Below are 14,129 nucleotides of genomic sequence, written 5' to 3'. Positions count from 1 at the left end.
TTTGGAGATGAAAATTTCAGATGGTAAAATTTTGAATACATACCAAACAAAAGAATTCCACCCATTTTAATTTTTAATAACTAAATGCTAGAATTACTCAGCAAAGTCAGAAAGCAACTGAAGAATGGAAAACAAAAGCTAACATTACAACTGCAGGAGGCCACAGACTGAAGGCAGAGTAGGTTGGAGAGCTGAAGTTGGAGACTGTCGTGTTGCACCAGACAGTCAGCCATTCTTGTCTGGCACGTGGTGTCAGGATTGGTCTCCTTTCGGATTAACGGGCTCACGATATGAACATTCCTGACATGACCCTTTTTTTTTAAACGAGACAGAGTGGCTAGCTCGACGCTCAACCCGGCACAGATGGAAAGCATGCTCAGGGGGTGGCCAGACTTTGATTCGAACTCGGGAGCCTTCGCTCCGGAGCCCGGCGCTGATGCCTTGAGCCACCAGTCGACCAAGCTGAAGTGACAGGCTCAGGTGTGTCACTTTGAAGTGAGCACAGTTACTTCACAAAGCAGTCACCTTGGCTTTTCCAATCGAGAGGAAATGTAGCATTTACCATGTTACCAGGTTGAGCTAGTTTCTCTAGATAGACAATCGTTAACAAGGGGACATAGTTCTGAATTTAGGTGCTGGTCATGTAAAAATGAAACCTCTGCTCTCTGAGGTAGTGAATCTTTGGAATTCTCTGCTCTCAGTTGGTGGACACATATCATTAGATATATTTAAAGTGGAGATGGATAAACCTCAATTTCCCCAATTTTTATAATTATTGGGAGCTGGCTCAGGAGTTGAGGACATATTGGTGTGGCAGGGCAGGCTTGAGAGTCTTGGTGGCCTACTATTTTTTTTTTGTGTTCCATTACTTAGTGACACAAACAGTACTTCCAGGTAAAGCAACAATTTGCTTGCATTTCTTTTAATCCAGTGTACTGCAGTAGGTGTTCACAATTTGGGCTCCTCAACCAGATGGGTTCATCATAGCTTACATCTTAACTCACCTGCTGAGTATTTTCAACATTTTCCGTTTTGTTTTAGATTTCCGGTATTGTACTGTGACCTTTAGTGGAATTCTGAATTTCCAACTTTTCAGCAGACTTTGTTAGATCTTTCCCATGATGATAAGCAATTTTTGTTTGCTCTCACAGAGAAAAAGACATTGAAACTTTTCTAGAATCCAGCAGAAGTAAATTCATCGGTTATACATTAGGAAGGTGCGTATCCTTTTCTGATTTTTTTTTCGTGCTAATGGCTATAATTTTCAAGTTTATTAAGTGTTGTTAAAATTTATAAATTTGTGAGTTACTGTTGCTACTGTTGTTACTGTGCTTAGGACTTGGGTCACTTCTTACTGTTATTTCTGACACTGTTTCTGGAAATTGTCTCTGGTCAATTAGCAAGCAACTCTAAACCTCATGTCCGTGTCTGCAGTTGAAAAGTATTCATTTATTTCATCTTCAGAATTTTACCATTTAAAATGAACTTTTTTCCCAATAAGGTTTTTTGGAATAGGGGACTTTGTGTCAGTTATATAATAAACGTGAGATTTAAGTACTTCAGAAATATGTTAACCTTCACCCCAGTCAAAATTCTTTATTGACCTAATGTACTTCATTTATAGTTCTTGAGTTTTGTAGGTAAACTGACTTTTAATATTTTAGCAAATATATGCTAAGGAACTAAAATATATCCTTAATACCCTCTGTTACGTACCCCATAACTGGGTTGCCAAACCAGCAGAAATGGAATGCTCGTTGGAGTCTGTGATTACTAGGAACTAATAAAGTTTTATTAAAGAAATAAGTAATACAGTACACTAATCGCAAGGATATAAATGTAACAGGTTAGCAATGATAATACACACATAGACACAGAAATAGGGGAATAGGAATCAACCAAGCCCTATTGCAGTCTAGGGGTAAAATGATCAGCCTTAATTGAAGCAGAGTTCAGTTCAGTTTAGTGCAGTTCAAAGTAATCGCTGTTGTACCGTTGGGGAGAGAGAGAGAGAGAGTGAGAGATGCAGTTGGTTTCGGACAGACCTTTTGATGTCTTCTGATCCCGCTGTGGACACCGACTGTGACCCCTCCGTTCCAGATATGATCGTTCTTCCGCGGTGAACCCGGCACCCAGGCAAGGGCGGACACACACCCCAGGTTCGCACTGATCGTACCTTTACACCCTGTGAGCCTCTGATCCATTCCTGTGAACTGGTCCTCCAAACTCCCACCAACTTGTGGGGACACACTGCTCTTTCCAGGGTCTCGTGGTGTGTCGTGCCTTAGCAAACCTGCTTTTTTTTATCCCCCTGCTGGGGTATCACCTGTCCATCAAACTTCAAACAGTTCAGGTTCAAAGCAAACAATCTGTCAATATCTGAATTGTGTTTCTTTCTCGTTAATCTCTCTCTTCTCTCTTATTAGCATTTTGAATGTTTCTCCATTGTCTTCCGTTATCTCTCTCATTAGCATCATTCGTCCGGTAGCTCTGCTTGGCGTCACACATGACACCTCTAACTCCTCACGTCATTGAGGGGCTCAGGATTATTATGTCTCATTTGGCTCCTTAATCTGATATAGGCGTAATTTAACCTTTGATTAAGTTACTGTCAAGCTGTTAAACAAATGAATTAATTTTCTTCCAAATCATTAAGAAGTCAAATGAATTGCTGTCTAATGGTTACCAGTAACAATTTCAAATTCATTGCTGATGAAGGGTTAATAAAATATTATATTTACAGTTTTATGTAACACGAAGTAGGCAGTAGTTAATAGAAAAGCAACCAGAGTTCAAGTTAATAGTGAGATTAGAGTATTCCATTAGATATCTGAGTCATTAACAGATTTGTTAAGTGAGTATGGTAAATTGTATTCAGTTATTACATGGCTTCATCACAAGGATGAATGTGGCTATTTTCATTATTCTTCCCTCCAAACCATGCAGGGTATAGCTTCTGAAATTTTGAATCATTTAACTCCCCCCTGAGCTTGATTGTAATTTTTATTTGAATACCTGATTCCAAACAAATGTGTCTTGCTCATAAATGGTAATATCTGAGTTAACATCCTTTCCATCTTCCTTGATCCCAGATTGCACTTAATTAACTAACGTTCTTGGTTCTAACATAACTAACATTCTTAGTTGCCAAAGCAACTATTCAAATTTCCATCCTTGGATAATCAGATCCTAATGTGACTTGCAGTACAATGGTATGGTTGCTTCTTACAGCTAGTAGTCAGATATCTTGGAATAGATCTGCAGTGCAATTCCAGAATGCCAAAGATGGCTCTAGGTCATGTCAGGAACATTTGAAAGTTAGATCAGGAAACTCTCACCAACATAGAATTTTAACTTCGGATAGTTGAGTAGCTATCACTGTATAAGAATGGCCAACCTAAATGTATCTTAAAATTGCCACATTTCAGTGTCAACTAAATATTAAGAATAGAAATAGTAGAAATGGTCCATTAGCATCTCAGAGTTGTGTATTTCATCAGAAATTAATCTGTGAATGGGAACAATATCTATGTAGACCCAAAAGAATTGCAAGATAATAGCATTGAGAGATGAACCTGAAAAAATTTTTCCATAATTTCCTTTGCAGTGATACTGATACTGTGGTTGGATTACCACGACCCATCCATGAAAGTATCAAAACCCTTAAACAGGTAGGTGAAGAAGATACAGCTTTAGCCTATATGGTGAGGGTCATATCATCTACACTATGCAATCTTAGGTCTTTGTAGAACTCGTTTGCCTTTTTGATATTTAAAATAAATCTACAGAAGAAGCTATATCCAGGTATTTTGGTATTTTTCTTTTTTCCCTTTAAGGATTCATCACAAAGGATAGCAGTTGCTTTTCTGATTTTTTTTTTGCTAAACTCATTCAGTAAAGATAAATGCCTTCCTTTGTCGGGCTTAAGATGTGATTGCCATAACCGACCAAAATGTGACTGTAACAGATGTGACCTAAACCAGAGCAGTCACTTTGACAGGCTTCTGTTGGGATGTGAATGAGCAAATGTGACAGTTGACTGCCATAAATAGCATGGATTCGGGTAGAAAAGGCACAAAAATACTTTGACTGCTGGAGCAGGTCCTGTCCTATGGTATACGTGGTAGGTTAAGAATAGCTAGTGCAGAGGGTACCATAACCTCCACATACTGCATATACTGTATATTAGGTATGTATCAGTGGCTTCTTTATTGTCCTTCTATGCCTTGCCTTTTGGAGGTGGTGGGGGGGAGGTGGTGTGATACGGTAGCATAGTGGTTAGCACAGTGCTTTACAGTACAGGTGACCCGGGTTCAATTCCCACCGCTGCCTGTAAGGAATTTGTACGTTCTCCCCTTGACCCTGTGAGTTTTCTCCGGGTGCTCTTTTTCCCTCCCATGGTTCAAAGATGTACTAGTTGGTAGGTTAGATGGTCATAATAAATTGTCCTGTGATTAGGCTAGGATTGCTGGGTGGCAAGGCTTGGAGGGCTGAAAGGGCCTATTCTGTACTGTATCTCAATAAGTAAATAAAAAGTAATCAGTAAATTTCCTGGCATCCTGTGTAGTCACTACCTCAAGTTCAAAATCAGATGGTTTTTAATTCGGTCCAGTAGGGTAATATTTCTTAAGTCAAAATTAAATATCAAAAATCACTGCCTTGGCCCAAATGGATAATATAATACTAGCACACACAACTGAACACTATGCAAAAACTTTGCTCTAAGCATGCTGTAGTGTCTTAACTGCTGCACAAGTTCACGCAACTGACACTGGTTAGAAACTGTTCAGCAACTGTCTCCTGTCCCAGCTAAGTGGCATAATGTCCCAAATATACAAAAGGAAACGTGGCTCTTTTCTCGATTAGTTTTCATTTTTTAGGAGCTGTTCCAAATAAGCAGCTACCCCGATTAACTGATGGCCCAGTTAACTGGAATCTACTCTAGTACTTCAAAAGCACAGTATTCTCACTGAATGTTTCACATGGAAAGTGCTTCTTTGTCTTCTTTGTCAAAGACTGTAGCCTTTGATATTAATAAGAAAAAAAATCAGTGGTTAAGTATTGGTGAACGCAACAGGCCAGGCAGCATCTCGAGGAAGAGGTGCAGTCGACGTTTCAGGCCGAGACCCTTCGTCAGGACTAACTGAAGGAAGAGTGAGTAAGGGATTTGAAAGTTGGAGGGGGAGATCCAAAATGATAGAAGACAGGAGGGGGAGGGATGGAGCCAAGAGCTGGACAGGTGATAGGCAAAAGGGATACGAGAGGATCATGGGACAGGAGGTCCGGGAAGAAAGACAATTGGGGGGGGACCCAAAGGATGGGCAAGGGGTATATTCAGAGGGACAGAGGGAGAAAAAGGAGAGTGAGAGAAAGAATGTGTGTATAAAAATAAGTAACAGATGGGGTACGAGGGGGAAGTGGGGCATTAGCAGAAGTTAGAGAAGTCGATGTTCATGCCATCAGGTTGGAGGCTACCCAGACGGAATATAAAGTGTTGTTCCTCCAACCTGAGTGTGGCTTCATCTTTACAGTAGAGGAGGCCGTGGACAGACATGTCAGAATGGGAATGGGATGTGGAATTAAAATGTGTGGCCACTAGGAGATCCTGCTTTCTCTGGCGGACAGAGCATAGGTGTTCAGCAAAGCGGTTTCCCAGTCTGCGTCGGGTCTCGCCAATATATAAAAGACCACATCGGGAGCACCGGACGCAGTATATCACCCCACCCGACTCACAGGTGAAGTGTTGCCTCACCTGGAAGGACTGCGGAACAAGCGCTACACATGCCCTTACACTTCCTCCCTTACCACCATTCAGTGCCCCAAACAGTCCTTCCAGTACCCCATCTATTACTTATTTTTATACACACATTCTTTCTCTCACTCTCCTTTTTCTCCCTCTGTCCCTCTGAATATACCCCTTGCCCATCCTCTGGGTCCCACCCCCGCCCCTCCTTGTCTTTCTTCCCGGACCTCCTGTCCCATGATCCTCTCGTATCCCTTTTGCCTATCACCTGTCCAGCTCTTGGCTCCATCCCTCCCCCTCCTGTCTTCTCCTATCATTTTGGATCTGCCCCTCCCCCTCCAACTTTCAAATCTCTTACTCACTGTTCCTTCAGTTAGTCCTGACGAAGGGTCTCGGCCTGAAACGTCGACTGCACCTCTTCCTAGAGATGCTGCCTGGCCTGCTGCGTTCACCAGCAACTTTTATGTGTGTTGCTTGAATTTCCAGCATCTGCAGAATTCCTGTTGTTGGTGGTTAAGTATTTATTGCATGTATTTTTTAAACAAATGTGCAGATTTTCTCTAACAATATATACACTCATTTATTTACTCTACAGCATAAGTACATTGCAATTGCTGAAGTCCAGATCAAGAAAGAAGAGGAATATCTGAAAAAGCCACTTTCTGCGGTATGGGTGGTATTTTTAAAGTCTGGTCATGTACAAGTAGATCTGCATAAGCTGCACTTGGTGGAAGTCTGAAAGAAAATCTAAAAATGCTGGAAATCAGGTTACCTGCTGAGTATTTCAAGCATTTTCTGTTTTTACCTGTCTCCATCTTAGAAAAATTGTGCTTGCATCCTTTCATGAGCAGGAGATATTCTTTGAGGGAATGGTATAATTATTCACCTGTAAGTGATGGTTTATTAGCAAAATAATCATGAAACACCTGGGGGGAGGAAATAAATACATCCTCCCCTGTTCGCTAAATCAGATTATTGCATCTAGTTTTGAACACACTTTCTGTCTTGGATTGAGAAATGAGAGATATTTTTTTCAACAAGGACCATTAAAACTTACAAAACAATAATTGTTTGATAGGGAAAATAGTACCTGTCTGTGAACCTGGAATGAAAGGGGATAATCTTAAAATCTGGAGTAATTTTTTGCTATAGTGGAAACCTAAGCTTTTCTTCAGAAGATTTGAGATGACCCATGGATAACTGATAGCTTTGAGCGTGAAATGTAAATGTATTAGTCAAGTAGAGTGCCAAGGGCTATGGAATAAAAGTGAATGAATGAATCGAGTCTGGTTCAATGGTTTTGTTTATATATTCAACAGTAAAGTAACTCACTGTAAAGCATGATCCCTAATTAAAGCAATAGATTATGCTCTGTAATTTACCATTAAGCTTCTGAATTTTTAACAAAGTAATATTTGCTCAGTTCATTATCCTTCACAGTATAAAATTATTTTGCACTTTTACAAAACCTGGTGGGTTATATTACTGTTCAGTCTATTAAGTGAATCTTTATAACCTAAAGTATGTCAGCACTTGTGTAAAATGTTTTGATTCTTTACTACTGTGGTTAGTCCACAAAGCTTCCCTGTAATAAACTTGGCATCCATAATCATAATGGTATGCCTCCTCCAGCATTTTCCAGGCAGTGCTCAATTTCAGGAATAATTAGAATGAATTATAAGATCATATTTATTTATTTTTAGGGAGATGAGGAATTTGACCTGACACCAGCTGAAGTTCTTTATCAGGGTATATTGCCCAGTTTGCCTCAATACATGGTTAGTATGAATTTGTATATTTTTTGGCTTAGGATTGTACAGATACTTGACACAGAAGTGAGCCAGCTAGTCTTTGCTGTGTTCATACAATACTCACATCCCTTTTTTTTCCTTCACTGTGTTTTTCACTGTAAAGCTCTATTTCATTCAAACTTGAATGCTAACCTTGCTTCTCTTTAACTGCTTCAATAAAATTTGAAGTAACTACTCCACGATTACGTTTTCTGCTCTCTAGATATTTTTGTATTCTCCCCTTTCATGTAAGATCATAGAATTTACATCATACAGATGCTCAGCTGTATTTTGTATAGTTCCATTTGGCATGTTGTAGGTCGTTTCATAATAGCTATACAGATAGATACATGCTAATTATCTGGCATTATAGTTTTATGATTATGTTTTAATGGCTTTGAAGGTATCTGTTCCTTGGGTTATTTAAAAATTTATAAATGTAATCTGCCTATAATTAATCAACAATAATAAACAATAACACTAGCTTTTGTCATGTTTAGTTTTGAACAAATTATATCATAATTAAGGATATGTAGTTGAACTCACTTTACTTGCTGCACTGTCTAAAATTATACATTTTTCTACTACTATCATTATCTATAGTAAGTATAGTCATCCCATCTCTCCCTTTCCTCTTCTAGAGTGGTACTACCCTGGAATAATTCCTGGTTTTTCTGTGCCCATATTACCGTTACTTTTCTCTATCAATGGTGCTTTAGAAATATCAGTTACGTGCTTTAGGTTGGAAACTAACTTGATTGAAACACAGATATTTTCTGGGTCAGTTTTTGTGCTTTTATTCCGAAACTCAATTTATTAATTATTTATGTTCCCATTTGTTCCTGATGTTTTCAATGCCTTTTTACTTCCATTTGGTTGCTGTGTACCATTTCCTCGCTGAGAGGAAATGTATAACGCAAGATTTAGTCCCAATTATTGTTCATCATTACAGATGTAGAAATGAAGCGTCATGCTCAGATGAAACACTAAAAGATAGGAGCTTAAAAAAAGTCTTAACTGTGGAAGCTACTTCGATTTAAAAAAAAATCTTATTATTTATCTATTTAACTATTCTATCTTTGAATATTTTGTACTATTTCTTTCTAATAGAATTTGGAAACATTTAGGGAAAGTTGCACCAGGTTTAACTGAAGACTAATTAAATGTTAGAAATAAGACAAAAATGTTAATGTTTGTCACTATTTGAAGTTAATAAGCAATTGCATGCAATCGTTCATCAGGATTGAACAGTCGCACTGCTCAGTTTTAGCTATTGCTTTACCCATATTGCACCATCACCACATCTAGTTCATGAAACAAAATTTGACAGGCTCTGATGCTAGCTACTCAGATGTGTAAACACAGGGAAAACATTTAAGAATAATTTCTTTAAATTTCTGATCTCGCAAAGGAGTGAAATGAAACCTCCAGGATGTGGGTTCTGTACCCTCTTTTCAGTCCTGACTATTTGCTCTCAAGGGATGTTATTCTCTATTTTCACATGCCAGTTGATCTGTAGTATTGTTCACAAGATTCAGTCATTATTGTCTGCACTGTTGGAAGGCTGTCATGCTGTTTCTTTTTTAAATCCTTTTATTTGCAAGGATAACCTTTATAAAGTTTATCAGTAGAGTTTTGATGCAAATCTTATTAGAAAAATAATCTCCCTCAACTTCTGTCTTCAACTATTCTTATAGATTGCCTTACTGAAGATTCTTTTGGCTGCAGCTCCAACCTCAAAAGCCAAGACTGACTCAATCAACATTCTTGCTGATGTCCTACCAGAAGAAATGCCGTATGTATCTTCCTCCTTTTAGGAATAGGAGTGTTGATTTCCCATATTATTTCATTCAAAGATAACATAAATTCCCCATAAAAATTCTAGCACCCGCTGAAAATAATTTTAAGATTGTATTCACTTAATATTTTGCAACTTTTTAAAGTTATTTTGGTAAGTTGCTGTTGGTCTCAGAAGCAATGAGATCTTTTTTTCTGTAATCAGCTACATTTAGTGAAATCCTATTTTCCATCAGGTAGGCCTTCTTTCTCACCATTAGTTCTCTAAAAAGTCAGTACTTTCTTGCCATTTATAAGGTTTAAACTCTTCATCCACATTGGCTTTCTTTAAGGCCTGCGCTTTCTCCCTTTAACTCTTAAAGGCCAATAACTATTTCTCATCCCCACTCCTCTTATCCCAGCAGCTTTATTTCTGCCTCTTCATCTTCTGTTGCCTCAGTGACTGTGTCACCCCATCGTACAGTAATGCAGTGATGCGCACTTTATCCTAACAGTACCACAGTGCTACAGAGTATGAAGCTGGGAGTAGATGTCAACAGACACAAAGAGATCATTGTGAAAGCAATTTCTGCTGTCCTATTACTTCTGCTTAAGCACTTCAAACTCAACCACATCTATCAGGTAAGTAATGCTAATGAAGCAGTTAACCCATCAATATTTAGTTTGGCAAACAGGGTTTTCTTTCTTTTTAAATCTTTTTATTAATTATTATTATGTAAAGTTCACTAAGAAGCTATTCATTCGAAGCAGCCCATACAAGTGATCTGTTTCCTCACTTCCCACTTTAAGTGCACAAGGCTGATTACACTCTAGGTAGTTTTTGATCTTGATAAAACTAACTATGGTTGACAAAGCCTTTGGTAAATTGCTGACGAGAGATTTTTAGCTAGTTTCTCTGAGAGGCTACCTATTAGACATAAATTTGGCATTGATGTTGAGTATCAACATAACGGGATCTACAACCATAATTGTCCTCCTAAACATTGCCACTGCTGAGGTCAGCAGTTTCAGTAACCATTCTCATTTATAAAACACCTTTGATGCTGAAAATTCTCCTAATGGGCTGATCAGGTATTGGCTTAGTCTGTAGAATTTATTACAAAGTAAGATGGTGGACTTGCCAAATAAATAAACAAGGAGCTATTAGAATGAATATAACACATTTTTTCTTTGCCTGTATTGAGACAATGTTGATAAACCTAAATTTAATGTTGTATTATGGCAGTTTGAGTACATGGCACAGCATCTGGTTTTTGCGAACTGCATCCCGCTTATTTTGAAGTTCTTCAATCAGAATATTATGTCCTACATTACAGCGAAGAACAGGTAAGGTCTCTGAACACCCTTGTGATATTTATATCATGGATTATAATATAATCATTCTAAAACTTGTATCATTATCCAACAAATTGCATAGTGAGTTGTCTATTCTCATCAGCAATTGAGTTATTTGTGCTCATCTAAAATGTTGTTGGCTTCTTCAGTTTTTTAAGCAGATCCTCCTGTAATCTTGGTCAAAATAGGTAACTGATCTGGAGATGAATGTGGCAGACTGGTATTCTAAGATTAAATGGCACTCTGGATTAATATACCAACTAAATATGTCTCATAAAAAATTTCCTTTGTAAATCTGTTTTTATGCACAACAATAACTTGTAGATTATCCTAGTTCAGTATTTTGAGCAGCATAATAGAATAAAAGGGGATAAAATTTTTGCAATTTAATTGCTGGCTTATGCAGATAAAGCTAGTTGTGCCAAGGTGGTATTTAGGGAACTCTTTAATCATTGAAGAGTGTTGCAGACTTAGGACCAAGTTGCAGTTCATCAGTCCTGCTGAAAATATGCATTGACTATGGCACGATGCACCTTGTGGGGGAATAATCCTTTCTGATTGTTGCCATGAAATTGAACAGTGGTTATTGGAATGTTAGCACGATTGGATCAGACCTCAGGATAAAAACTGCTTTCAGATATTTACCCCTCCTTCTCCAGACTGGAAGTTCAGACGTGTTCCTAATCGTTTTACCTCATTTTAAGTAGCACTGTTCTAAAGAAAAATAAATACCACATTATTGTTCAATTATTTGGTATTCCTAACAACTTTTGCAGCATGGATCTTAACAAAAAGGTATAACTGTTACTGGTACAGGGGTGCGTGACAGAGATGTATTTCTGATTGGATGGCTTAGCATAAATGGCTGTTAGCATCTATATATTTTTGTGGTTGAATAAGATTGAAAATGCTTAAACATTGTAGTTGATTTATGGCCTATTATGCCTGGTAATCATGAAAAAAAAAATTCTGTAGCCTTTTTATGACATTTTAATGTCCATAAGTGCTTCAAGAGCAATGAAGTGTCTTTGGTATAAGACTCTATTATAATATAGGTAGCATTCATCCAAAAGATTCCACAAAGGAATGAAAGAAACTTAAGAAAATTTACTTGGTTGATAGATACTTAGTGGATTAAGTACTTGTGGAACCTCTTACTCTTTTCAGACCATTTAAGGTGGTAAGTGTTTATGGTTTAAAGTTACCCAAAGAAAACATCCCTGCCATTTCTGTGTTCTCTTGGATTTCATTGAAATGTTGAGAATATCTCCTCAAGTCTATGGAGTGGAACTTGAATCCACATTGACTTGCATGAGCAAGAGCTTTAAAAGGATTCTGAAACATGGCAAACAGTGCATATGCATCATATAGTCATCAGTACAAGGATGTTTATTGATATTTGATTTTAAACTTGTTTATTATTAATTTTCTGCATTTATACCCACACTTTTGTAGTATTTCTGTGTTGGATTTTCCCTACTGTGTTGTACATGAACTACCTGAACTGACTGCAGAGAGCTTGGTAAGTAATTAGAATCAGTGTAAGATTTATTATTACTGCCTTACATGGTGTGAAATTTGCTTTATAGCAGCAGTACAAGTAAAAGACAGCAAATTGTGATAAGTTACAACGTAAATAACTCGTGCACAAGAAGGAATACTGAGGTTGTGTCCGTGGGTTCATGGACCGTTTAGAAATCTGATGACTGGGAGGAGGAAGCTATTCCTAGGTAGTTGCGTGTAAGTCTTGAGACCCCTGTAAATCTTCCCCAATGACAGTGATGAGAAGAAGGCAGGTTCCAGATGATGAAGGTCCTTAATGATGGATAATGCCTTCTTGAGGCACTGCTTCTTGAAGATCTCCTTTGAAGGGCTGTGTTGTGCCTGTGATGGAGCTGGATGAGTGTACTTGTGATCCTGTGCATTGGGGTATCCATACATGTCTGATTCAGCCAGTCAGAATGGTCTCCACTGTGTATCTTATGAAATTTGCTGGAGTCTTTGGTAACATCTTTTGACGATGTAACTAGTACAGTGGATAGGGGAGAACCAGTGGATGTGGTATATTTGGATTTTCAAAAGGCTTTTGACAAGGACCCACACAGGAGATTAGTGTGCAAACTTAATGCACACGGTATTGGGGGTAAGGTATTGATGTGGGTAGAGAATTGGTTGGCAGACAGGAAGCAAAGAGTGGGAATAAACAGGACCTTTTCAGAATGGCAGGCGGTGACTAGTGGGGTACTGCAAGGCTCAGTGCTGGGACCCCAGTTGTTTACAATATATATTAATGACTTAGATGAAGGAATTGAATGCAGCATCTCCAAGTTTGCGGATGACACGAAGCTGGGCGGCAGTGTTAGCTGTGAGGAGGATGCTAAGAGGATGCAGGGTGACTTGGATAGGTTAGGTGAGTGGGCAAATTCATGGCAGATGCAATTTAATGTGGATAAATGTGAGATTATCCACTTTGGTGACAAAAACAGATTATTATCTGAATGGTGGCCGATTAGGAAAAGGGGAGGTGCAACGAGACCTGGGTGTCATTATACACCAGTCATTGACAGTGGGCATGCGGGTACAGCAGGTGGTGAAAAAGTTGAATGGTATGCTGGCATTCATAGCAAGAGGATTCAAGTACAGGAGCAGGGAGGTACTACTGCAGTTGTACAAGGCCTTGGTGAGACCACACCTGGAGTATTGTGTGCAGTTTTTGGTCCCCTAATCTGAGGAAAGACATCCTTGCCATAGAGGGAGTACAAAGAAGGTTAACCAGATTGATTCCTGGGACAGCAGGACTTTCATATGATGAAAGACTGGATCGACTAGGCTTATACTCATTGGAATTTAGAAGATTGAGGGGGGATCTTATTGAAACATATAAAATCCTAAAGGGATTGGACAGGCTAGATGCAGGAAGATTGTTCCCGATGTTGGGGAAGTCCAGAACGAGGAGTCGCAGTTTGAGGATAAAGGGGAAGCCTTTTAGGACCGAGATTAGGAAAAACTTCTCCACACAGAGAGTGGTGAATCTGTGGAATTCTCTGCCACAGGAAACAGTTGAGGCCAGTTCATTGGCTATATTTAAGAGGGAGTTAGATATGGCCCTTGTGGCTAAAGGGATCAGGGGGTATGGGGGGATGGCTGGTACATGGTTCTGAGTTGGTTGATCAGCCATGATCATACTGAATGGCGGTGCAGGCTCGAAGGGCCGAATGGCTTACTCCTGCACCTATTTTCTGTGTTTCTAAATAATACGATCTGTTGTTGTTTATCATGATCTTCAAAGTGTGATTGCAATGATTAGGATGTTTACAGATAAAGCAAGCTTCCAGGAGAAGCAAATGCAATTCTAATTGAGAACATTCATTCAGATTGTTTCTCCATTGAAGTGTCATGACCTGCTGAGTAAATGGAGGTTTTTGTTTTGATTTCGTATTTTCAGCATCCGCATTTCTTTGCTT

The 14,129-nt window shown here is 38.8% G+C and overlaps 1 protein-coding gene across 2 annotated transcripts in view; it reads left to right on the top strand.

The window, feature by feature from the left end:
• Nucleotides 1-14,129, top strand: part of LOC134355503 (striatin-interacting protein 1 homolog) — a 74,224-nt gene that overhangs the window by 25,660 nt on the left and 34,435 nt on the right. For both annotated transcript variants that reach the window (XM_063065476.1, XM_063065477.1), the window contains exons 11-18: nucleotides 1,152-1,217; nucleotides 3,608-3,671; nucleotides 6,339-6,410; nucleotides 7,447-7,521; nucleotides 9,231-9,328; nucleotides 9,825-9,951; nucleotides 10,556-10,656; nucleotides 12,121-12,187. In XM_063065476.1, coding sequence (XP_062921546.1) covers nucleotides 1,152-1,217; nucleotides 3,608-3,671; nucleotides 6,339-6,410; nucleotides 7,447-7,521; nucleotides 9,231-9,328; nucleotides 9,825-9,951; nucleotides 10,556-10,656; nucleotides 12,121-12,187 — 670 coding nt within the window. The remainder of the gene's footprint in view (nucleotides 1-1,151; nucleotides 1,218-3,607; nucleotides 3,672-6,338; nucleotides 6,411-7,446; nucleotides 7,522-9,230; nucleotides 9,329-9,824; nucleotides 9,952-10,555; nucleotides 10,657-12,120; nucleotides 12,188-14,129) is intronic.

This window comes from Mobula hypostoma, chromosome 13, assembly GCF_963921235.1.
Source record: "Mobula hypostoma chromosome 13, sMobHyp1.1, whole genome shotgun sequence".
Lineage (NCBI taxonomy): Eukaryota > Metazoa > Chordata > Chondrichthyes > Myliobatiformes > Myliobatidae > Mobula > Mobula hypostoma.
The sequence above is the reverse complement of the archived record's forward strand: the minus strand, read 5'-3'. Positions and strand labels throughout refer to the sequence as shown.